At 42.4% G+C, this 25,351-nt stretch overlaps 2 protein-coding genes, 1 non-coding gene and 1 pseudogene across 5 annotated transcripts; 3 read left to right on the plus strand and 1 right to left on the minus strand.

Moving 5' to 3' along the window:
• Window positions 1-1,076: 1,076 nt before the first annotated feature.
• Window positions 1,077-1,147, minus strand: TRNAG-GCC (transfer RNA glycine (anticodon GCC)). The gene has a single exon. It is a non-coding gene; the product is annotated as a tRNA-Gly (tRNA).
• Window positions 1,148-1,802: 655 nt separating this feature from the next.
• On the plus strand, window positions 1,803-25,002 carry LOC136468722 (ABC transporter A family member 10-like; annotated as a pseudogene).
• LOC136476010 (sterol 3-beta-glucosyltransferase UGT80B1-like) lies at window positions 4,627-10,655 on the plus strand. Of its 3 annotated transcripts, none has more exons than XM_066473673.1 (15): window positions 4,627-4,780; window positions 4,956-5,027; window positions 5,237-5,330; window positions 5,422-5,582; window positions 5,876-5,946; window positions 6,115-6,196; window positions 6,703-6,804; window positions 6,899-6,954; window positions 7,173-7,207; window positions 7,314-7,524; window positions 8,123-8,344; window positions 8,418-8,477; window positions 9,828-9,867; window positions 10,120-10,341; window positions 10,466-10,655. In XM_066473673.1, exons 1-15 carry the CDS (start codon window positions 4,697-4,699, stop codon window positions 10,526-10,528), a joined length of 1,575 nt encoding a protein of 524 aa, XP_066329770.1. In that variant the 5' UTR covers window positions 4,627-4,696; the 3' UTR covers window positions 10,529-10,655. The 3 variants fall into 3 exon arrangements, with proteins under 3 accessions (XP_066329770.1, XP_066329772.1, XP_066329773.1); XM_066473675.1 differs by having other exon boundaries at window positions 8,433-8,477; XM_066473676.1 differs by lacking the exon at window positions 8,123-8,344.
• On the plus strand, window positions 11,472-11,961 carry LOC136476013 (uncharacterized). Its single transcript, XM_066473680.1, has one exon. It carries the CDS (start codon window positions 11,507-11,509, stop codon window positions 11,915-11,917), a length of 411 nt encoding a protein of 136 aa, XP_066329777.1. The 5' UTR covers window positions 11,472-11,506; the 3' UTR covers window positions 11,918-11,961.
• Window positions 25,003-25,351: the final 349 nt, after the last annotated feature.

Genomic DNA, 25,351 nt, shown 5'->3' on the forward strand with positions numbered 1-25,351 from the left:
TTTAGTTAAATGATTTTTTTAATGTTTTTTAGTTTTAGTTTTCAGTCAAGTTTTTTTTAATGTTTTTTAGTTTTAGTTTTCAGTCTCTCTTTTAGGTTTGAATGCTTCCTAAATCCAACATGTTAGTTGTATAATAACTTACCCTCTAAGTTAGCACATTATGCAATGCTTCTTCAAATAGTTTGCTCCTCAGGGTGCATCTTGTTTTATTTTAGGTCGCTACTCTTGTCTTTTTAATAAATGTCTTTCCAATTGTCAGCTAGTCATGTTTCTCGGCTTATATAATGGGTTTTATAATAACTTGTCCCTCTACTTGGCAGCTTATGCAATGCTTGTTTTAATAATTTTCTCTCCAAGTTGCAGCTTGTCTTGTTTTGTATCGCTATCCCTATTTTTTAATAAATGCCCCAAGTTGGAAGCAAGTCATGTTTTCCTGACTTTTTTGTAACGTGTTGTATATTGACTTGCCCGTCTAATTGGTAGCTTATACAATGTTTATTTTAATAATTTACCTCTCCATGTTGTAAACTATTTTGTTTTTGGCCCGTTACTCTTTTAGGGGTTAGTACCCTTACGTAAATATTATATACAAATTTATTATATTTTTATGGTAAGAATCAATGCACATACCATGTAAAAACTTTAGTATATATTTGGAGTAGCAAGTTTAGTATTTCATGGTAGCAACTCATTAAAAAAATCTCCTAGCACGTTTTTACACATAAATTGCTACTAAAATAAAAAATTTTGAAACATAGGTAAGTGAGGTCTAGTTTTGTTCGGCTCGTCACATAAAATATTTCGGTGCAAATTAAATTAAAAACAGATATATCATTCAATAGTTATAGCAATGTAAATAAACTTTTTTGTTTTTTTTATTTCCGTGCCTCCTTGACCACAAGCGATGAGCAGCAGGCTTGTCGCGGGCGCATGCGGCATGCAGTAGACTGCAGGCTTTGTCGGGGCGCGGGGCGCATGCAGCACATGTGGAAGTGGGTCAGGCGTGGGGGGTCGCGCAGCGCAATATCGGTGCCCGTCCAAAAATCCAGTGCGCACAAAAAAAAAAAGGCAACAGATGCACCAGCCGGGAATCGAACCCGGGTCTGTACCGTGGCAGGGTACTATTCTACCACTAGACCACTGGTGCTTTGATGGTTAAAACTAATAATAAGCGCGTGTTTAGTTCCCTAAATTTAGGGATTTGGGCTACTGTAGCGCTTTCGTTTTTATTTGACAAATAGTGTTCAATCATGGACTAATTATGCTCAAAACGTTCGTCTCGTAATTTTCAACCAAACTGTGTAATTAGTTTTTTTTTTCGTCTACATTTAATGCTCCATGCATGTATCGCAAGATTCGATGTGATGGCTACTGTAGCACTTTTTAGAAATTTAGGGCGGGAACTAAACACGCGCTAAATTGTTATTTTTTTGTATTCAACATGGCTTCTCTTCTTGTAACACACATTTCATTAAACAGAAGTAATCCATAGAAAAAAAGGCGTTTGTTCCTTTCCGTTCAGCGGATGACGAACAATGCTTGTTTACTTTACCACGCCGTCCAAATTTGCTGCCGATTACATCATCTATGTAGCATCGAAATGCCAAAGCATCTGAGCTCTCAGATCGTTGTACGGGCACGGCTCGAATTCTCAACGTACAAGTAGTAGCGGCAAGCATGTCGCTACCTCGCCACTGGTTGCACTTGCACTGCACGATCGTGTTCGTGTCTGGTGCCTGGGCACTCGGCACTCGGCACTCGGCACTCGGCAGGCCACGAACGTTCCTCGCCGACGTGCGGACATGGAGCTAGAAAGGCGCGTCTTTCAGTTTCAGGCATTTTTTTTTGCCACGTCTGTACCACTATGCCGGCTCAAACGAATAATAAACAAGCAACAATTCCAATGTAACCAACACTGTTTCTCTAGCTAGAACGATCAGCAATCTCCACCGCAATCCAAGTTCTACGGTAGCACAAGACGAAGAAGAAATCGATCGACGGCGGATGCCCGCGAAACGCCGACGATCTACCGTCTCAAGCTGAGGAGGTGGAGGTTGACGAGGACGGGGAGCACGACGACGGCCACAAGCACAGCGCCGGCGACGACGGCGACGCACGCCCACTTGCGCCCGCTCCTCTGGTACTCCCTTGCGGCCTCGAGCTCGACGGCGCCGCGGAGCACGAAGGAGCTGGCCCGCGCCACGTGGCTCTCGATGTCGTTCAGCTGGTGGCCCTGCGCCTCCACCAGCGCCGCCATGTCCAGGAACACCTGGTGCAGCTCCCTCAGGCTGCGCTCCAGCTCCACCACCGCGTCGTGCCGCTCCTGGATCTCCGACACCGTGTCCAGCACCTGCCCGCGCCCCGCCGCCGCGGCCGCCTGCTCTTGAATCGCCTTCTGCAGGAACGTCTCGCTTTGCCCCGACGCGATCAGCGCCTCCACCGTCCCCTCCGCCGCCTCCTCCCCCGTCACCGTGTAGTACCGCCGCGCCACCGTCTCCTTGTACTCCGCCGCCATCCGCGTCCGCAGGCCCTGCACTCAGTTTCAGTTCAGAGACGCGCGCGTCGCCGCTTTAGATCCACGACTCGCCGTGACCGAGGAAAAGAGCGAGCCGGCTACCTACCTGGAAGTCGTCCATGAGGTCCTTGAGCTTCTTGCCGAGCCCGGTGACGACGGAGGTGCGGGTGCGGTCGGTGGAGGACCCCGGCCCGCAGCCGGGGAGCCTGCGGTTGGCGGCGTTGGCGCGGTCGAGCGCCTCCAGCCTGGCCTTCACGGCCTTGGCGCGGCGGAGCACCTGGTCGACGTCGGCGTCCATGCGGGCGCGGAGGGCCTTGACGGCGCGGGCGTCGTGCGCGGTCTTGCTCTCCTCGTGCGCCGACTGCAGCCGCCGGTGCAGCGCCTCCAGCCCGCGCAGGTCCTCCTTCACGCCCTCCACGTCCTCGAAGAACCGGTCCAGGCACGCGGCCGCCTCCGCCTCGATGCTGCCTCCGCCGGACTCCAGGTCGTCCAGCACCACCTGATGCTTCAGGTCGGCGTACTTCTTGAACGAGGCCGACGTGAAGAGGTCATTCATCTTGAAAATGAAGCGGCAGGGCTACTGGATGCTAACGAAGCACGGCGCGAGCAAGACGACGATGATGGCCGCAGCTGGCTGTGTGCGAGCTTCGAGCTTCAATGGCCGCTTCTAATTGATTGCCAACTGTGACACCGGCAGGGCAGGCACCGAGCCACCAATGCACGCAGCAGCAAGGGCAACAAAAATGTCGCGAGTAACTTCCGGAGCGAGATGTCTTGTTTCTTGGCAATGGCGCAGAGGGAGGGAGGGAAGGACGCCAATTGGCGGGGCAAGAAGGAGTCCACAATTCCCTTCGATTCCTAGAAGAGCTGGCATCCAGCAGACGAAATGGACGTGCCCACGCCGCGTCCCGTACTCTGTTCTGTCTCTCCACTCCACGTTCGAGTTCCAACATGTGTGGTGTGCACGCTGCTTCCACGGGCGATCGCCGATCGAATCTGTGGGTTTTTAGCGATGCGCGTGTTAGACGATGATGTTGTTTGTTTGTTCTTTCTGGCCGCTTGATATATTTTTCAAACCATCGTGGAGACATGCATGGCCCGCATGGGCAAGTGACTTAATCACCAAATACCTCTAATCTCCACAGACCACATAGGATGATTAACCGAACAAGCCACACTTTCTACTTTAAGAATTCCATTTTCACTATCCTGCAGATAAATTTCAATTTCTGTATGTGTACTTAGTCCCTTACACAAAAAATTGGCTCCTTCAACCCGATATAAATTATTTGATGAATTTCCAAGATTTACCCAAGAATATTTTTTTGTCTTCTCTTGTCTTGTATAAGGTGTGTTTAGTTTATGTTTTGCGGTGCATAACAAAAGTTATGTATTTAGAAAAGCCAAAGCGTCTTATAATTAAAACGGATGGAGTATATTTTTGCCATCATACTCATTTTACCTTTGATATTCAAAAAACTATAAGAACAATTCGTTATAAATTCTTAAAGTATTCTTTAATATTGTTTATAATTTCACTTGAGGCAATTACACCAAGTTTACATACTTTGGGAAGTGAAACGATGTAGAACACACAGATGCTTGTGTTGTGAAGTGCTGTAAAGGTTGTTGAATTCATTCCATAAATAATAGGAAATAGAACAGTAATCTATCAACACATACGCTCAATATGTTTTCATTTCTCTCTGATTAATATGGTACTTATTTGCTTTGAGCTTCTCATGTTAGCAAAATCTCTCATAGTTGCGAGAGAAGGGAGTGTAAGGAGAGGTGGGAGATGTGCGCCTAGCCGCCTAGTCCACCTATAAGCATGGAAGGAAAATAGAATAGTGCATGTCTATTGTTTAGGGACATATGTCGATCCTCCCACGTGGATGACTCCTTGCATTTTTCGCAGCAGTAGTAAAGATTGTTGTTATTGTGTAATGCGTGATTTTTTTCACCTTCTATATTTCAGTCAAGCATTTGCAGTTTTGCACACGGCTCAGCAAAAGGCCAATTAAGGTTTTTGGTTGGGTTTTTTATTTAATGAAAAAAAATCAAATTCAGCTGAAAGGTGAATCGGCCCATCAGTAGCCCACAGACAGCGCTCGCCTACGGCCTATCCGCGTCAGCCCGCCGGCGAGGCACGTAGGAGACCCCCAAATTCGCGAGGCGACGATGGCAGGCCGCGCCGGCGGCGGCCGCCGGCCTCGCGCCGTCTTCATGGCCTTCGGCACTCAAGGCGACGTCTTCCCCATCGCAGTATGCTTCTCTTCCTTCACCTCCCCCTCTCGCAGCTGACTTCTGGAGACGATTTTGCTTCCTTTTGCTCCACCTGTTACTGAGCCGTCAGGATACATCGGGATTAAGCTCATGAACTCGATTTAGTTTGGAGGGCTGTGCTTTCAATTTGATTCCATCCGTATTCGTTCTGTAGGCGCTTGCTGCAGCTTTTGCGCGTGGCCAGCAGGAGTATGCTGTGGTGTTCATCACTCATTCCGCGCACCGGGTAAGAAGGCTTGCTAAGGGCTCGTTCGTTTAAGGTGGTTCTGGACAGGAATAGATCCTGGTTGAGATCAGTGTATATAAATTAGATAAGTGTTCCTGGCCGAAACAGTTCCTGACCTCAGAACCCCAGGAACCGAACAGGCCCTAAAGGGGAACAGTTTTCATACTCAGGTTTACTTCATGTGCCATAATGTAATGAACTTGGTGCAGAGTTTGTCAGCACATCTAGCGGCCAGCAATGTGAGATACATGCCTGTGTCAAGCCCGCCTGTCCTCGCTGCCGAACAGGTAGAGAATATCTCAAGTAAGTGCCACTGCCAGGAGGCTAATTGAATCACATGTGGTCCAGTTATTTCCTGGAAAAAAACGATTATTCATGCAACTATCTTTCTTAGGCGATTCTATTCAATCAAATCATGAGCGTGAGTCCTTTTCAATGCGGAAAAAAGCCATTCAGATGGAGCACAGGAAAGAATGCGTGTCTTCTATTGAAGAAGTTTTTGGAAACAATCCAAGCATCAGTGGGGATTTTATTGTGATCAATTTCTTTGCTTTGGTAAGTAACTAAGTAATATCTTTGTTCATGTATAAGTTAGAACTTGGTTTTATTATTTTCTTCAAAATATTCTGTTCAGTTATTAAAAGTGGCGGTAATGACATGAAAACCCTGATTCACAACACATATTGAAAATTGAAATCATGGATTTTATCACACATGACAGAGGACATATCCACGATATTTTTAACCAATCAGTTCTATATTTAGGAAATCAGAATCATTTCTAATAACCTAATTCAGCAACAAAATGCTTTTTATGCTATCATAATATGGGTCATCTCATGATTTAGGAAGGTTGGCACCTCGCAGAACTATTCCAAGTAAAGTGTGTCATTGCTGCTCCCTATTTTGTTCCATATAGGTACTTGGGCTATATTGATTTCGATTTCACATATGCATTTTAAATTATTTCATTAGGGGGTTATCTAATCTTCTACAGTATTACTCTATTAGATATGTATCAGTAATTTTAGTGTGTTTATGCTTCATTTTCAATAATTTAATATTCTAGCACTTGTTTTTTTTTCAGTGCTCCTACATCATTTGAACGTCAATTTAAACAAAATTTTCCTCTACTGTACAAGTACTTCCAAGAAGCTCCTGCAAACACGGTACAGAATAATGCCTCATAACAATGTTTTCTCTCTCAAATCTTCTTTGTCATTGGATTTATCAGTTTCGGATTGGCAAACAAATCTTTTTAAGTTGCTACTCTATTTAACTTATCGGCATGGTGTGCAGATAAATTGGGTCGTCTTCTAGAGACATAGTCTCATGACTATTACCATTTTATGTATTTCACACAGTGCCCATTATTATTATTATATAAGAGGAAACAATAGAGCACTTCATTCTGTAGACACCAAGCCCTGTAGAGCAGTTGGGATATCTGTTAGATCCTTGAGGCTGAACACTTTTACCATTCTATGTAATTATCAGGTTTGCCATAGTGCCATACACCATACTTATGTTATGTGATTTTTATTCTATCTCTACCTCTGTGACATAGACATTGCAGATTCTCATATGTTAGCATCTGAAATGTATGAGAAATGTTGTATGCCTCTTAAGCATTGAGGGGGAAAAATGCTACATTAATGTTGTAAAGCAATGGTAGGTCTGCTGGACTGACATTATCGACTGGATGTGGGCACTCTTCACGGAAAGTTGGGGATCATGGAGAAATGATTGTCTGAATCTTAGCCCTATTCCTTTCACAGTGGGTATTATCTATAATTGTTTTTGTTTGTATGTTTGCAGTCCTGTTTAAGCTGTTGGAACATTACTGAGGTCAGGTTTTCTGATAACTGCAGGATCCAGTAACCAATCTTCCTTTGTGGCATGTGCGAGAGGAGTCACCTTTATTACTGTTAGTATCATGCCTTTGATATATGAAGCCTATGCCTTATATGAGAACAATCAAGTTAATACACCTTCATATTCTATATTCTGTGAGCTAGTGCTTTGACAACGGGAAACTTAGGAAATGAAATATTGTGATTGATTGATGGTACTTAATTGTACAATGATAAACCACCCTTGTATTAGTTTATACTGGATAAATGATTATTAGTTTTGTTTTTCCAGGTATGGTTTCAGCAAAGAAATTGTGGAGTGCCCAGGTGAGCTCTGGTGCCCCCACATCTTTTTAAAATCATTTTAGATGTTTATATTTCTTCAAATTTCATGTACCTAATTTCAGTAATACTTTACATAACATCATGGTAGGATATTGGCCATTCAATGCTCATGCCTGTGGCTTTTGGTTTCTTCCTATGGCTTGGCAATTTTCTTGTGACAAATGCATGGAGTTGTCTGGAAATACCAATTCTTCATCTGGCGGTATGTTGTGTGCAAACCATTTTTCCCTGGAACACTTCCTCACAAGGAATGCTTATTCATCAAGACCTATATTTGTAGGATTAAGTTCCATTGGTAGGTGTGTTTCTCATCCAATATTACTCGCATTGTTATTTTTACTCTTTCTATCCTGGTGCTTGTGCATTGCAATGGATCTCCAACAAATATTGAAATTATGTCTCTACTCATCGAGCTATTCATCGTTCACAAATATTATTTTTTAACCTTGAAGCTACATAGATTTTCTGACCTATCATTAATCCATAACCTCAAAGAAATTCAGTACAGCTGTGCACAAAGGATTCACTGAGCATACACATACGCATGAACAAATCAATGCACAAAAGTCCTCGGAGTTAAGGCATAGTAGAACTTTAGAACTAACCACCACCACCAACTAATCTTTTTAAGTAGTGTATATCAGAGTATGTAGATCGTAGAACCTAAGTTGATCAGCTCTCATTGCCTTATTTTGCTCTAAATGTAGGTGTTAGTAGAAAGTTATGGACATGGCTTTGCACTTTGCAAAACATTCTACGTTCTAGGTCTAGCTTCATTTTACATATCTATGTTCTATGTTTTTAGGAGTTTTTTTTCCTCTTGTCATTCCAAATCTTCTTAGAAATTTCCTAGATTTTTTTTCTTACATATTTTCTTTTATGACCAATCTGGTACAGAATGGGCTTTCTTAGAAATCCTAAAGCATTTTTAATGGTGCTTAAGGCTGCCATAGAGTCATCAGACTATAGATTCATCCTTTTTTCATCTGGATACAAGCCATTGGATTCTGCAATCCAATCCATTGCTTCATCAGAAAATGAATCAAGAGGCGTGGAGTCACCTTCTCTTGGTGGTGACAGCACTCTCCTTTTTAATGGCCGTCTTTTCTGCTTTTTAGGGTGAGTACTAGATTGATGTTATATGCTTGTCCTGCCATGTGGAATTGGTTGTGAGTAATATTACAATTTTCAGATCAATACCGTACAGTTGGCTTTTTCCTAGATGTGCAGCTGCTATTCACCATGCTGGCAGGTAAGAGAGCACTCAATTTTTCTCTCATTGGCAAGTGTCTGATTCATTGTTTTTGAGGCGCCGCGGCGAGGCGCGGCGCCCGACCCCCTTCACAACGCCTAGGCGTTTGTGGCGGACGCCTAGGCGACGCCATACGCATATTGTAAGGCGTTGTAAGCTAGAATTTTATATACTAGTGCAGCACATACATACCTCGTTTGTTGCCAATTCTAGAGCCCATGTTCCTTTCTTTCCTTTCCAAAAGCTCTTCTCCCATGCAGTGCAGAGAGTATAGCATATTCGGAGCAGACAGAGCAGAGCATAGCATAGCATAGCATATTCAGATTCAGATTCAGAGCAGAGCTTGAGGAGGCAAAGCAGAGAGTATAGAGCAGCAGTACAAGCACTCAAGCAGAGCAGAGCAGAGCAGACAGAAGAGTGGGTGTCCAAGAAGCCTGCCTCCGCCACTGCAGCTGCCTCCCGCGGCCCGCTCCACGCCTCCGTCGACGCCAAGCTCCAGACACTCTGCCAGAACATCGCCGCGTCCAAGAAGAAGGGCGCCAAGAAGCCCGCCTCCGCCATTGCAGCTGCTACCACGTCGTCGTCCACCCCCACCAGCAACTGCTCCTCTTCGCCGTCCTCCGACTACGCGTCCTCGTCCTGCCGCGAGTCCGCAGCTGAGTCCCCGTCGCCGTCCGCCTCCCCCGAATCGTCGACGGTGCCGGAGATTTGGAAAAGCAGAGTGGAGGCGGGGGGGCATACCAGGCGGAAAAGCAGAGTGGAGGCGGGGGGCATACCAGGCGGAAGGGGACCCAACGGAGGCGCAGTCAACAGGCGGGCCGACGGAGGAAGATGCAGGCCGGCTCCGCGGCAGGGGCGGCCGGCCGGTGGACACGAGCAGAGTAGCAGCCCAGCGGAGGTCGAGGTCCGTCCGCCGCCTTCTTTCTTCCTCTCCCCTCGCCCGCACTCGCGGTCAATGACTCGCGCGGTCGATTTCCCACGCGAAGAGGCGCACGCGCGGTCGATTTCCCGCGTCTCTTCCGTTTCCCGCGGGCGTGCGGTCGATTCCCCGCGCGGCCGCGCTCTTTTTGGCGCCCTTCCCCTACGACCAGCATCCGGCGTCCGCGGCGCGGTGGTAGGCGTCCGCCCGACGCCATTCGCGCCTAGGCGACGCCTAATCCTATGAGGCGGACGCCATACACGCTGAGGTCGTGGCGACCCCGACGCCCAGGCCCTCGACCACGCCTTGTCGCCTAGGCGACGCCTAGGCGACGACTAGGCGACGCCTCAAAAACAATGGTCTGATTCATAATCTTGCATGATACTGGTACTTCCGCAAACGATTTTATGTTTTTACTGCTTTGATAACAGTGGATCTACAGCTGCAGCACTACTTGCTGGAATCCCTCAGGTGACAGCACTTTCTATAGCTTCATCATGTTTGAGGCTGTCTTTCTGCTGCTCTTTTCTTGTCCTTTACTAAACTTGTGATACTTGGATGTGTAAGAAGCATCAAGCCTAGTAATTCTATAACAAAAAATTGAAGTTCTGATGCTGATTCAAACAAATACGTCATCTTCAAGATTCTGCATTTTCTTGACCATTTAATGATATAGCTACCTGCTTTGGGATGGACCCATTGTACTAAAATCTTTTCATGCAGGTAACATGTCCTTTCCTGCTGGACCAATTTTACTGGGCAGAGAGGCTACATTGGTTAGGAGTGGCGCCTGAACCCCTACAAAGACAAAATCTAGTCCCAGATAATGATGATGCCTTGAGCATCCACAATGCTGCCGATGTGCTAGTTGGAGCTATCAGATCAGCTTTATCACCGGAAATCAAAACTCAGGCGGCCAGAATTGCTGATAGGCTTTCTTTTGAGGTGCGTTGTCTCGATGGAACTCTACAATCATTGTATCAAGGGCATAGCCATATAGACCAATGCTTATTATTTTCAAAAAAAGATTGAAAACTTACTACTTTTCACTTTGTTATATTGTGCACAGGATGGGATTGGAGAAGCCCTCAGGATCTTGAAGGAGAGAGTGTTGACTCAGAACAAAACCTGAGCCATGATATCTGTGTGGCACTATAAATCAGGACCAGAAACATCTAAAATTACTGATCATAATACTCTTAGAAAACAATGCACGCAATTATTGTGTCAGTTTTTGTGTGTGTTTGTGTGTTGGGGTTGAGGGGTGCGGGGTGCGGGGTGGGGGGTTGAGTTGCTTTGTTTCTTGATTGGAAGACGGAATAAAAGGCTGATGCCTCGCCAATAGAGATTGTAAAAAGAAAAAAAAATGCAATTCTCAATTCCGGAAGAGAGAAACAATTTTAACTTTGATCACCTCTATAGGAAAAAAAGTATTAATCAAATATGTATCGTTATATTGATTATGAAATATATTTTCATAGTAAAACTATTTGGAGACATAAATATTGATTTTTTTTTCTATAAAATAAGTCAAACTTGAGAAAATTGCATTGTTTTTGGGCCAGAGGGAGTAGTAGCATAATTGGCAACATATTGTTTTATCTCGTCAGGTAAAGTGACCCAAACTGAGATATTTTCCATCCTTACATATCACAAACAAAAACATAATAAATACTGATTTGAGCAATATGTCTGTTAGAAGCTGCAGTCATTTTTTTTTGGCCTTTTAAAGCTTCAAACTACTACTTTAAAATAGCTGAATTTTGGAAAGGTTCGAAACATAATGGTTCAGTTAGCACTCAAGAGTCAATGCCTGGGCAAGTTGGAACATGCAGAGCTAGCAAACCACTCTCCAGTCTTGGCTCCACCACCAGCTCCATGCAGCTCTTTCACAGGCAGAGCAAGCAAACTACTCCACGCACGAAAAAGCACGGCAGATCTGGCTTCGGTGGCTTGCCGCTATAAATTCATAAAATCCAGCGCGCTCCAACGCCGCAGGATTCAGCCATTCACCATCTAAGGAGCCAGCACACCCACCTGACCGAGTGACCGCTCAGCTCAGAGTCAGAGAAAACACTTCTGGGATTCCACTCCAGAAATTAAAGCAAGCATGCCGCGCCACCTCGCGCTCCACGCGATCGCCGCCGCGCTGCCGGCGGCGTCAGGGCCAGGCAGCCACCTCGGCCCCGCGGTGGCCGCCGCGGCAGCTTTCCTGGCCGTGTGCGCGCTGGCGCTGGCGCTGTGCGCGTCGCACTCGTCGCCGGGGCCAGCTGGGCGGCTGCGGCGCGCCCTGGCCAGCGTGAGCCGGCGGCGGACAGAGCCGGTCATCGCGGCCATGCACCAGGTGCAGCCCGGCGGCGGGGAGGCGTCGCCGTGCGTCTGGCAGAAGGGCATCCTCATGGGCGGCAAGTGCCAGCTCCCCGACTTCTCCGGCGTCATCAACTACGACCCCGCCGGCAACCTCATCGCGCCCGCCCGCCCTGGCCGCGCCGTGCCCGCCGCCATTGGGCTTGGCTGGTGAAAGACTGAAGAGGATTGATCGATCAAGCGGTATATTATAGGAGTTCAAAAAATTCGTGTGTCCATTTCTGTTTGGAGTTCGAATTTCACTGGTCCTGATATTTTGCACTCATTGGTGGCTAATAACTAAAGTTGCCACCTGAAAATCAGTTTGGCACATCTGGTGTGCCAACATGTACGTGTTGCACTGCTCCGTAATAAAGAAAAAGTTTGGTAAACCGACATTGTTCACCCATCAAACTTCTTAACTGGGATTATCAATATCTAAAATGTTACGTAGGTTGATAACACATGATTGACGTTGCTAGATTAATCACGTATGGAAAATCCTTTCATATTATACAATACAACTTGATCTATAGTACTAACTCCATTCCAAATTATAATTCGTTTGATTTTTTTTGGCCCCAAGTTTGACCACTCATTTTATTCAAAAATTCGTGCAAAATATCACTTCTTTTGTTGTGGCTTGCTTTATTAACAAAAATTCTTCAATAATGACTTTAATTTTTGACTATGTTTGCACAAATTTTTTGAATAAGACGAGTGGTCAAACTTAGGGTCAAAAAAGTCAAACGAATTATAATTTAGAACAGAGGGAGTATGTATTTATACAAGTTGCATGTTAAATGTCGTATTCGAGATCATGCCAATGTCCTAAAAATGACTTATATTTAGGATAAGAGACAATGCGAAGAGAATGTTCTCTTATTTTACGACAAATGCATGAATAACATACCAAGGTTCAATCTTGCTCTCACCAGTCACCATAGATGACAATTCCCTGCACTGACGCTACTTTGAATTTCGACTCTTTTTCAATCTGCGGTTCCATGAACAATACACCAAGACCACTCATCATGACACTAAATTTCGACTCGTTTATTTCGCTCCCAATCCGCAGAGGCGCGCCTGCAAGACGAACTGCTGTCTGATCTCGTTCCCGCTGCTCCTCTGCTCCGTCATCGGCGGCCTACAGATCGCCATCAACCACGCATCGTCGTCGCAGGGAGAGGGAGCTGCGAGTCCTGCTACCCATCTCGACTGCAGCTGCAGCAATGTCAGCGTAGACGAGAGCGCGATGGGAGGCATAGAATGCCCAGACGAGTGCCCGTTGCCTCGCGCGCCCAAAGAGCCCCCTGTCCTCAAGATCCCATTTCTCAAGTACTGGGCGGTTCAAGACGGGCTCTTCCCGTTCACTGATCTCCCAGATGCGTCGTGCAGGGTCAATGGGTCTTGCGCGGCAACATTCCTTGTCACTGGCGGCAACCACTCTTTTGTAGAAAGTAAGTCTTTTTTGCTGTCCAATTGTTCATTCTGACAGAGTGCAGTGCAGTGCTAGCTTTCTGTGAGTAGTTTCTGAAATAGCATTTTTCTCCTTGCAGGTGTGATGGATAACATTTTCCCTGCTCATAGTTCTTCAGTGAACTTGTCGGCAGATGTTTCTGCGTTGTCTGATTTTGTTCTGGTAGGCTGCTTCATTCTTTGAGTTCTCTGTGTATGATCCTTATTGGCAGGGCATTTTGTGATGTTTGAATATCTGCAGGAAGATTATGGAGGATCTTTTCTTCAGAACAAGTGCTTCCCTAACTTGACACTTTCTTATCCAGTTCAACATGGCAATCGTACCGTGAGTCAAGGTAACTATTATCCCACTGACGATAAAAATTTCGGTTCAACTAAATAAAAGGTTGCAGTGCCAATGGCTTCAGCTGTTGCTGACACTGGTAAAGATATTTGGGATTAGTACGGTCTTTTAGCACATGGCAAAAAAAATAAATAAATCCACAAGCAATTCTCCTGTCTTACTATTTAGCAATGTTACTACATTTTGCCTATTACTCATGCTTACCGGAACTCTTGGAGTAGATGTACAATGCACAGAAGGATTAGTGCTCTGGCGTGACAGTTCAAGGCTAATTAATGATGAATTATATGGAGGTTATTACCAAGGGAATAATAACCATAAGATCGACGCAATTGCTGCAGGTCATATTTTGAATCTTTGTGCTGTCAATCAGTTATTCTAACTACTGCTCATTGGCATCTAATATGTGGTTCATCTACGTGACGCAGCCAGTGGCGGACTCAGGATTTTACCTCTGGGAATGCGCCGCAAAAAAATTTCTAATACAATTCGGTAAACCATTTACAATTCGGTAAAACCATATTATAATTCATTAAAACCGGTTACATTAAATAACATAATAAGATTTAAATTCAAATATTAAGCTACGAACGACGCCAAATCTTGATATAAATTGTTCAAATGAAATACAAATACTTCAAAATATAGCAACAGGAGAGACTTACAATATTAATTGTTTATCCGCCGCTTTCTCAATGACATGAATGTCTCAATTATATCATCTTCATCAACTTGGAAGAAAATATCCCGCTCAATAAATGTGACTAGACAATCATCCAAAACAGTATCACCTATCCTATTCCTTGTCTTTGTTTTCACTATAACCAATGCAGCAAATACCCTTTCAACACTCGCAGTTGCCACCGGTAAAAGCAATATCAATTTGAGAAGCAAGTACACCATATCATACACTTTGTGCCTCTTTGTTTCAATAAGCTTAACTGAGAGATCAACAATGTTGTCTAGACCTTGGAAGCTAGCATGTTGTCGCATGTCATCAATATAATTATCAAGTTGCAATTCAAGTTTTAACTAATCATTGTTGGAGAAGTCCTTAGGATAAAATTCAGCCAATCTATGTACCTTCCGTGCATCAAAAGAAGCAAAGGAGTTGGAAGGACTGAAGGCTGCCATACAAGAGAGTAGCTCCATATTGATCTCATCAAACCGATTATCAAGCTCTTGACTAATTTGATCAATGACACCAATGTATACTTCTCTTCTGAAATGGTCATCATTTGTTTGGTTTCGGGCATGGACATACCGCGCTGATTTTCCATAAGGCACATAAGCATCATCCATAGCAGGAACTTCAACACCATGTTTAATACAAAAAGAAGTGACCTTCTGAAGAAAATTATCCCAACCATCAGACCTCAACTCCTGCATTCTACTCTTTGCCACATTAACAAGTGAGATTGCATTAAGAATATCTTAGATCCCTTCTCTGCAAGCACTCGGATAACTCATTTGTGTATCCAAGAATAACATACATTAAGTGCACAAAGAAAACAAACTCAAAGGTTTCAAATGCTCCAAGCACAAAATGTATCTTTGTCCAATCTTCCTTATATGCAATATCAACACCAAGTTCAATGAGCACATCATGGATTGAGGAATATATAGTGATGATGCTACATATAGTTTTGTAATGAGAGTCCCACCGAGTGTCACCAGGCCTAGGCAAACCTATCTCTTGATTTAATCCCCTCCCTGTTTCAAGCTCACCACACTCTAGTGCTTTCTTAACATTCTCAAGAATTGCATTTCGAAGCATATCGTGACGCTTGCAAAAAACCCCAACAATGTTCAACAAGATAGATACTTGATCAAAAAAAGTCTTGCAGTCAGTATTTCCCTTGGCAGCAGCGACAAGAACTAGTTGGAGTTGATGTGCAAAGCAATGAATATAATAAACAGAAGGTGATTCTTGCATGATTAAAGTTTTGAGCCCTTTAATTTCTCCTTTCATATTGCTAGCCCCATCATAACCTTGGCCTCTAATCTGCTGCAGACTCAATCCATTAATAACAAGTAAACCTTCAATTGCTTTCTTAAGTGACAAAGAGGTAGTATCATCTACATGAACAACTCCAATGAAGTGCTCACATGGCCTTCTAAGTTTATCAACATAACGCAAGCAAAGAGCTAGTTGTTCTTTATGTGATATATCACTAGACTCATCAGCTAGAATTGCATAGGGCTCATCACCAAGTTCCCCAATTATTTTCTTTCTAGTTTCTATGGCACAACAATAAATAATTTCCTTTTATATGTTTGGGCTAGTCAAAGTGCAATTACCTGGTGCATTGTTCAAGACATACTTGTTCACTTCTTCACTATTTCCTGCAAGAAACTTCAAAAGTTCAATGAAGTTGCCTCTATTGCTAGACTCTTCACTTTCATCATGTCTACGGAATGCCAATCCTTGATGCAAAAGAAACTTGATACATCTAAGTGAATATGTCAATCTTTTCTTGTAAAGACGAAGCTCCTCCTCACTCCACTTGTCAATGTGATAATCAATTGCAACCTTGGGATTAATAAAACCAATGTACCTCTCTTGAGCTGCTTTATGTGCCCTAGAACCACAATATTTAAGAAGTGCTGTGTTTCCTATATTCCAATTATTCCATCCATCAACCACAAAAGTATTTGACCCACTGCCCTTCTTGAACAAGTAGCATATGAAGCAAAATGCAGAATCCTTCTCGACACTATATTCAAGCCACTCATAATTATACAACCATTATATATTGAATCGACGAGGTAGACCTCCAATGTTTCGGTATGGAAAATCATGTATATAAGGTTTGCAAGCACCTTTAGTAATATATGCTCTACGGATTGCATCTTGATCATTAACATGATAATTTTCAATGGGTAGCCTTTCACCTGGATCATATGGAAGGCGATTAATGTCATACACCGGCGGCTTTGATGCGGGGGGTGGCGGTGATGCTAGCGGGGGCGAGGGCAAAGGATCTGTAATTTCTTCAACTTGTACTCTATCTTCTTCTTGATTGTGCTCTTCCACAATACTTTGATCCGGAGCCGGAGGTGGGTCAGGGTTCAAAGCAACAGCAGCCGCCTTCTTTGCTGCATTCTGAAAAAGCGATCGAATGTCTCCGTTTCTCTTCATAATTCAACTATTCAAGAGTTCTGAAAATTAAAAAAAACTCACCAATTAGCAAAACTAATGAACGGACGCCTGGAACTGAGGAAGGGTGGAGACTGGAGAACTGGAGATGGACGGGGAGGAACGAGGATCACCTGTCACCTGATCGCCGATCGGCTGCCTGGTGCCGCAATGCCAATCCACGAAGGCCGAAGGGCGATGGCGGCGTCCGCGACAGGCTCGCGGCGAGAACGCTCCGCGGCCGCGAGCGGAGTCTGGCGATCCGACTCCCTGCCGAGTCCCGGCCTCCCTGGATAGTTCGACGTCTGCCGATCCAACTTCCCCTGCGAGCTGGGCCGGCCCATCGAGCACGAGCGCGCATTTACGCCGCACTCACGTACTACGAACGTCGAACGGACGCCGCACTCACGTACTATGAACAGGACAGCTTGTTTTTTTTTTTCATTTTTTCTATTATGTTTGACTGACGGGTGGGCCACAGGGTGGTCGGTCGACCACCCAGACCACCCACTGGATCCGCCACTGGACGCAGCATATGATTTCTTAAGTTCTGATCAGGGCAACTTCAACCTGATCATCTCATACAACTCCACAAACTATGGTTTTTATGATGAATCAGAACAATCTGTCCCTGTGCTTAATAATCCAGCAGGTCCAGTGCAAAAAGCTAATTCGGATCAAGTCCCACGATTAGCTAATATGGTATCGCTTTTCCTAGTTCAGATAAATAATAGTATATCTCTTTGCAAAACTTCTTTTTAGTTTCTTTCATTGGAACCCCTCTGTTCTTTAAACATTTTGTTCATTCCCATATGCATGTCATTCTTCATTTTCTTTTATAGTGACTTCGTTCATGCACTACTACTCTCTTTGTTGTCAAACTATTTGTGGCACCCTTTCATCATTGTTTTACACTTTATAGAGTTCCAATTTTTCAGGCCTCAAATGCATACCTTTATTTAAGGGGTGATGGTCTCAAGATGTCATTTGAATTTGTTAAAGACATGCCTAGAGCAGCTATACCAGCTGTACACAATGACTGGTTTGATCTGGGTCCATATATAGGGCAGCTACCTTTTGTGTGGACTATGGAGCTTCTTTTTCCGGTATGACATGCCTTTGTATAGATTCTTTTTGTATAGCCAATATGAATTGGATGATCTGATATGTTTTGGTGTCACTATAAGAAGCATATAAATGTGGTTACATTGTTAATATTTTCATATCTCGTGAACCGGTTAGTTGGTTCTGCAGGTAATTTTGACAAACCTTGTATATGAGAGACAAAATAAGCTAAGGATAATGATGAAGATGCATGGTCTTGGAGATTTACCGTATTGGACTATATCCTATTGCTATTTTCTACTATTGTCGCTGCTTTATGTGCTGTCCTTCATGCTATTTGGTTCTGCCCTTGGTAAGATACATTACTTTTAATACTAGGAATGTACTTTATAATAATCAAAATGAAACATAGGATGAGCTTATAGTGGTTCTGATATTATGAGGGAATTGACGCAAGCACCAATATAATTGCAGTTAGATCTTGTCTTTTCTTTATACGAAATTATTTTACTTTTTATGCTAATTTTAATGAAAGGGAAAGAAGCCTCATGGTACTATTATAAATTGGAAGCAAACATAATGATACTTCAATTTCTATGTTCAGGTTTTACATTCTTCCGCCAGAACAACTATGGCATGCAGTTTGTATTCTATTTTGCTTACATGAATTTGCAAATTTCATTTGCATTTCTTATGACAACATACTTCTCTAGTGTAAGGACAGCTACCGGTACGCTTCTGTTAATGTGTGCATTATATCCATTTTATCAGATAATGTGGAGTATCTGTTGTTCTGTACTGAACTACTGATTATCTGGCATCTCTTCATGCAGTGACAGGATATTTGTACATATTTGTGTCTGGCCTTTTGTCACAATTTATATTCAGATCCTATGTTGAAGATGCTAACCTCTCAAGTATGTACAAAGTTCAGTAGCTATATCTTAATGAAGTCGATATGTACGATGTTAGTGATCTTCTTTTTTATGTAAGCTTTTTTCGTTATTTCTAATAAGTTGCTTGGAAATTTTGTGTTTTCTCATTTCAAGGAAGCTGGATCACACTTATGGAACTTTTACCTGCATTTTCCTTATACCGCATTGTCTATGAATTCTCACGATTTGAACGGCATGGAAATTATATGGCCTCCTCGGGGATTCAATGGACTGATATGACTAATCCAGAAAATGGATTGGCAGGTGTACTTATCATTATGGTACTAGAATGGTTTGTATTCCTTTTATTTACTTTCTATTTGGATCGTTTTCATTCCTTCAAAGACGGAATGAGAAAAGCAGCAGTATTTGTTCGCTCCCGCATAAATGGGAACCATGTTGAAACTGCTCAGCAGCAGAACATACAACTTCAGGAGTTCAGAGCTTCCGTTGAAATGGAGAGAACAGATGTCATCAGAGAGGTGTGCTCTGCTCTATTCTTGGGTACACTCCAATCAGTACATACAGCTCCAGGAGTCTTTTTTTTCTTTGTTTTTTTAGAAAGAGCTTCAGGAGTCTGTTGAGATAATTAATGAGGAGTTTGAACTCAACAATGTACTACCTAAAAAGTTACACCTAACATTATTTTCATGTTAGTGGTTATTAAAGTAACTTTAGGAAGCCGAAAATACTAGAACTCATTAAAATACCAGATGTGTTCAAAAAAAAATGGGACTTGCTAAAATTCAGGTGCTTGAATTTTAGCAAGTCCCATATTTTTTAACACACCTGGTATTTTAATGAGTTCTAGAATTTTAGCAAGTCCCTTTTTTTTAACACACCTGGTATTTTAATTTGTTCTAGTATTTTCTGCTTCATACGATGGTTATTGCATATATTTTATACTGAAATTGTAACTTTAGTTCGTTACAATTTATATAGGCATAATGTAGCACCCGGTTTTAAGATTAAAATCAGATACGCACCATATGTGAGCCCATAAAGTCAAATCTCACATATAGCTACAAATAAGGATAATATCAATAGACAATGCTTAAATACATAACGTATTAGTATAAAGAATATAACCTCAGAGTATAGACAGCGTAAAGACAACTCCGATCTTCAGGCGAAGACTCCAAATCCACAGGGACAACTGACTGGTTGATCACAAGCCTAATTCCTCCAAACTCTAGCAATCTGGTACCCATCCGGGATTTTTGTCCAAATAATTAAAAATAAAGCAAGCGTAAATACATGTCGTACTCAACAAATATAACACGGGTTCATGAGGCTTAAAAGGCTGACACTGGTTAACTGCGATTAGCTTTTAATGAGTCATGATTTTAGCAATTGAGTAGCAACAAATTTATCACAAACCCATAAACACATGATCAGGTAAACATGAGTAATGAATAGCATAAACAGTAATCATTAATGAGCATATTCATCATCAGTATCATCCGTGTTCATCATCTATTCCGTAAGGGTTCCAAGGTCGCTCGTGACCGTGAGCATGGCTGATATACCAGTTTTACACTCTGCAGAGGTTGTACACTTTCACTGTGAGTCGTGATTCACCCTTTCGCCCGAGGCGGCCAATCTCTTGACCCACTACCAAGGAAGGTCGGCAGGGTTCACTATGAAGCCTTTCAAAGGTTCGTCTAATAAGTTAGAGCCGCTAGGTTTCTGTGGCCTGCGAATGTAGGGCTCCCCTTCCGGCAGACACAATGACGCATGGCCTATATATTGACGGACAAAGGCCGCACTATATCCAACCCGGAACACACCCCTCTTGCGCCATAAAGGTAACCACTAACAAGCTAGAAAAGGTCCTTATACTGAGCTAAAGCTAGAGCCATATAGCCCTCACAGCTGTACTGTAAGTCCCGGATGATCACTTACAGATAGGTCCTTATGAAGAGAAATCTAGAGCACTATAAATAGCCCAATGCTCTAGCCCCCTTGTTCCATGTTGCTAAAAAGCATCTTTTAGTGTTTATTGCATATACCATTAGTCAAGTTACAAGATCATGGTCTTTAATTGAGCACTAGCATCATACTACTCAATGCAATAACCCAAAGGTATCAAGGTACATGATAACAAAGTACTAGGAAAATTATTATGGTTGCCAAGGTAGACGCATGCAGTATGAATTAAATGATTAAATGTGAATAGGTAACCAGGAAGATCCCATACTATACTTGTCTTAAAATACCGATCCTTCGGTAAGCTTTAATCTTCAGCGTTTTTCTTCTTTTTCTTCTTAATCACCACATATATCTCACCGACTGGACGAAATCATAAAACACCACACAAGCATCCATACAATCATACACGAAGCAAACAATAGATCTAAATTAGAACAGTACACCAAATATAAAATCAAGATAAAAAGTTTATAAAACGAATCTACGTCTCACTACGAACACACAGACGCGAAAAGCACTCTAATCGGAGCTACGGTGAAAAAGATACATCTACCGAAAGATCTGCTCATAAAACTATTAGCTTTATGTGTTTTATTTATATAAAAACATATATAAGATATTTTTTAGAGATTATAATTTAAGTCAGATTTAGATTTGATTTATAAAACTAAAGTGAAACAAATCATATTCTATTTATAAAATCCACTTGCATAATTGTTATTTAAGATATGATTCAAACCATGAAATTTCACTATTAGTGACATGGTAAACACTGTTACTAATGCATAGATCTTGATGCTATGAATCTAACGCAACTTGAATGGATTAAAACGGATCTAGGACGCAGAAGATATGATTTAAACAAGATTTTTTTTAATCGAATAATAGATTAAATCTAATCATGAATTTTAAAAGTTAAAAACATACTGAACAGTAGTATGAACATGTAGATTATAAAATTACGAACCTAACGCAATTTGAACGGATCAAATCGGAGTTAAAACGAAAAAGTTATGGTCAAAACAAAATCAGTGGTAAATCTATAAATAAGTGAAAACGTATTTTGGATCTAAACCGACGAAACTACGCTTTTCAAAGAGGAAAACATATTCTAAAAAAAGTGCCATGGCCTGCGGGTTTGAAAATAGAAAACTGGAGGGGCTCTTTTAAAAGAAACCAGCGACGACGGCGACGGTGACGGCGAGAGAAAGAGGAGAAAAATATAATTTACCACACGAGGGATTTTCCAAGCTAGGGGCTCCCCTTACGGTAGTTTTGGTGTGCTTTGCCCAAGGGGTTTGTTGATATATATAGGAAGAAAAACTCCCCACATCCATGTCAACTAGCGATATGGTACTAATTGATGTTGCACCATCCACATTTACTAATGGGCCTAAATAATCATTAAAGCCCATTAGTAAATAAATGCATGGGCTTTTATGATTTATTAGGATTATTGCACATGGGCTTTGAGGGTTGGGATAAATGAGAGATTTATTATTTTCGGAATTAATTAATTTTGTGGATAAAATAATTCTAGAAAAGTCCAGAATTGATATTTAAGCCACGAAAAATACTCCGGGACCTCTGAAAATTTGGGGAAAATTTCCAGAGACACTTTGGAACATGATGAACCCAAATAAAGTATTTGGAGCTCATAAAAATATTGTTGGGAACTTGGAACATAAAGATTAAGGTGAAGGAGGTAGGAATTAAATTCCAGAAAGAAGCTGTAAAATTCCTAGAGATAGATATTTGTCTCCTAAACGTATAAAAAAACACACATTTTGCACATAGAAACACGAGGTGCGACCGGCATGAATGCAACAAACACGTTTCTACCTTACGATAAATTTTAAATTAATGAAAATTTTATTTTCCTATGTTTTCATGTGCTCAAAAATTCAAAAATAAATCATTTTAACTCTATTTTTAAAAGTGACAAATTTTGGGGTGTTACACATAATTTGTAATTTTTGGTTCTAAAAATAAAAAGCCCTTTAGATAAAACCAAAAACTCAACAAAATCTGATTTTTGTTGGCATAAAGACAATTAATAATTAATAATTATTTCTATAGTATGGACAAAAATTTGATATATTATGATACAGAGGCAAATAACAAATTACAAAATAATAATTTACTTATACTAGTTGGTTGTACAAAGAGTGTGCCAGAAACCATCTTAAATCAGCCACCTCACCTGAAATATAGGAGAAATGAAAAAATATATTAAAATACCAGATCTTGAAATATAGAATCAGATTAATCTATATTCAAAGTCACTTGTGAAGTAGTGCATATCAATTTATCATTTTCACCTTTCTTTTCAGAGAGAGATAGTTGAACAGATATCAAAAGAATCTCGCAGAAGCTATTTGAGTCATATGCAACAATCTTGAGAAAGTGTACTGTGGAAAAGATGAAAATGCAGATAAAATTGCACTTAGAGGGATATCCATTTCTATGTCACGTGGTCAGTGTTTTGGCGTTCTTGGTCCAAATGGTGCGGGAAAGACCACTCTTATTAACATGGTAAGTTCAAATATAGATTTGGATACAATAGGTTATGGTATGTAAGTATAGGTCAATCTCTCTATTTAGAGAAGGTGGTTAATGACTGCAATTATGTGTTCCTTCAAAAATCTAAGAAAAAAAGTTTGGGTGCTCGTGTAGTAATAAAACTGAACTCCAGAGTTTGCCTCCTATATATATTTTAGCTTTTGCAAATATCCATCGGTTATACTGATTATCATGTTTTGAGTACTCTTAACCTGTCAACAGCTGACCGGATTTTGTAAACCTACCGCTGGCACCGCATACATTGAAGGGATGGACATATGCTTCGACATGGACCAAATATATACAGGAATTGGTGTTTGTCCACAGGATGAGTAAACTACTCTGTCTCACTCAGATGTTTCTGAACCAGTTTTTCAGGTTAGCTTATTTAGTTGCGAACTTGTGATGACTTTCCACTTTCCTGGATGACCTGATGCAGCTTGCTATGGGAAAACCTGACTGGTCGCGAGCATTTGTTGTTCTATGGCAGGCTTAAGAGATTAAAGGGTGCAGCATTAGCTGAGGTATTGTTTGACCTGACTGCTCTAATATTGTGCTGGGTTATTTTGATGTTTCTGTTTCTGTCAATATTGATCACTTGAAGTACTATCAAGAGTAGATGAATGGAATTAAAATACTAGTCACTGTAGTCTGTAGGGTTATTTCCAGGCAAGAATCATTTGTTGTTTGTGTCCTCTACTACTCTTGTACAAATCATTCAAGCTGATCTACAATCCAATAAAAAATTATCTGGTTGCAAAATAAACCAAATCATTGCACAGTAGAATCTACTAAAAGCATCATAGGATGATCGCTTACTTCCAGGCCATTGAACAATCTTTGAGAAGTATGCACTTGCTTGCCGGTGGTGTTCCTGATAAACTCGTCGGAAAGTACAGTGGTGGTATGAAACGTCGTCTCAGTGTTGCTATCTCTCTAATTGGTGATCCTAAGGTATTTTTTATTGATCAACTGAAATCATGATTTAAGGAACACCTGATATTCGTGCATATATAAGTATAAATAAATAAATATGTTTGTGGAGTGCTTTTATAGGTTGTTTATATGGATGAACCAAGCTCTGGTTTGGATCCAGCATCAAGGAAAAACTTGTGGAAGGCTGTGAAGTCTGCGAAAGAGGATAGGACAATAATTCTCACAAGTACAGTATTTGACTTCACCTGTCATCATGAGATTGACAATCAGATGGTGAAAACATTGCTTGAGTCTTTCTATTTTCAGCGCACTCGATGGAAGAGGCTGATGTTTTGTGCGACCGGATTGGAATCATCGCAAATGGTAGCTTGCAGTGCATTGGGAGCTCCAAAGAGGTACACTACACACTTGATCGATCAAATTTTCAGACAGTATCAGCCAGTGATCCGGAATTCTGACATGGCCATCCTATTTCTTGATTGTGTTTCCAGCTGAAAGACAGGTACGGAGGCTCATGTGTGCTGACAGTAACAACTCCGGCCGGCGAGGAGGAGGAGGAGATCGAGAGGCTGGTCCAGTCCATCTCGCCCGCGGCCAACAGGGTGTACCGCGTCTCGGGAACGCAGAAGTTCGAGCTGCCGAAGCAGGGTATGAAGATCTCCGTGGTTTTCGGGGCCATGGAGCAGGCGAAGAGCAGCCTGCACATCCTTGCCTGGGGCCTCGCTGATACGACGCTGGAAGACGTCTTCGTCAGAGTGGCCAAGCAGAGTGACATGTCCACTGTGACCATGACTGATCCGACCCTGGTGTGGTGCATATATTTGCGGTATGCGCTGTTTGAATTCTCTGAACTGAAACTGGTGTGGTAACTCGTGCATGAGCATGAGGGAGATGCAGTCATGCAGATCCAGAATATATCTATGAATCACTATATATGGCAGTCCACTGAGCTTGTTTGTAAGACTTGAATGAAATTGGTTCAGTTTAGGCGATGAATGCGACACAGATTTGAGCAGCCTGGACTTTTGCAAAACCTCGCTAAATGCGCTCGGTGGAGTTTTGGAGCTCCCCGCGCCTGCGCGCGCTGTGGGCCGTGGCAGGCGCGAGCAAGCGGATTCCACGGCCGGGTCCACGACACGATCGAGCGCCTGCCACTCTTGGCGGCGCCGGAAACGGTTGAGCGTGCGCGTGGCGGGGCAGGAGCATCTGCCGCGAGCT

This window comes from Miscanthus floridulus, chromosome 8 (genome assembly GCF_019320115.1).
Source record: "Miscanthus floridulus cultivar M001 chromosome 8, ASM1932011v1, whole genome shotgun sequence".
NCBI lineage: Eukaryota > Viridiplantae > Streptophyta > Magnoliopsida > Poales > Poaceae > Miscanthus > Miscanthus floridulus.

Bases quoted from the DNA above. Each gene is read 5' to 3' on its own strand.
- LOC136476013 (XM_066473680.1), top strand. From the start codon at position 11,507: ATGCCGCGCCACCTCGCGCTCCACGCGATCGCCGCCGCGCTGCCGGCG.
- LOC136476010 (XM_066473673.1), top strand. From the start codon at position 4,697: ATGGCAGGCCGCGCCGGCGGCGGCCGCCGGCCTCGCGCCGTCTTCATG. The intron at 4,781-4,955 runs GTATGCTTCTCT...TTCGTTCTGTAG, and splicing joins GCGACGTCTTCCCCATCGCA to GCGCTTGCTGCAGCTTTTGC. The intron at 9,868-10,119 runs GTGACAGCACTT...CTTTTCATGCAG, and splicing joins TACTTGCTGGAATCCCTCAG to GTAACATGTCCTTTCCTGCT.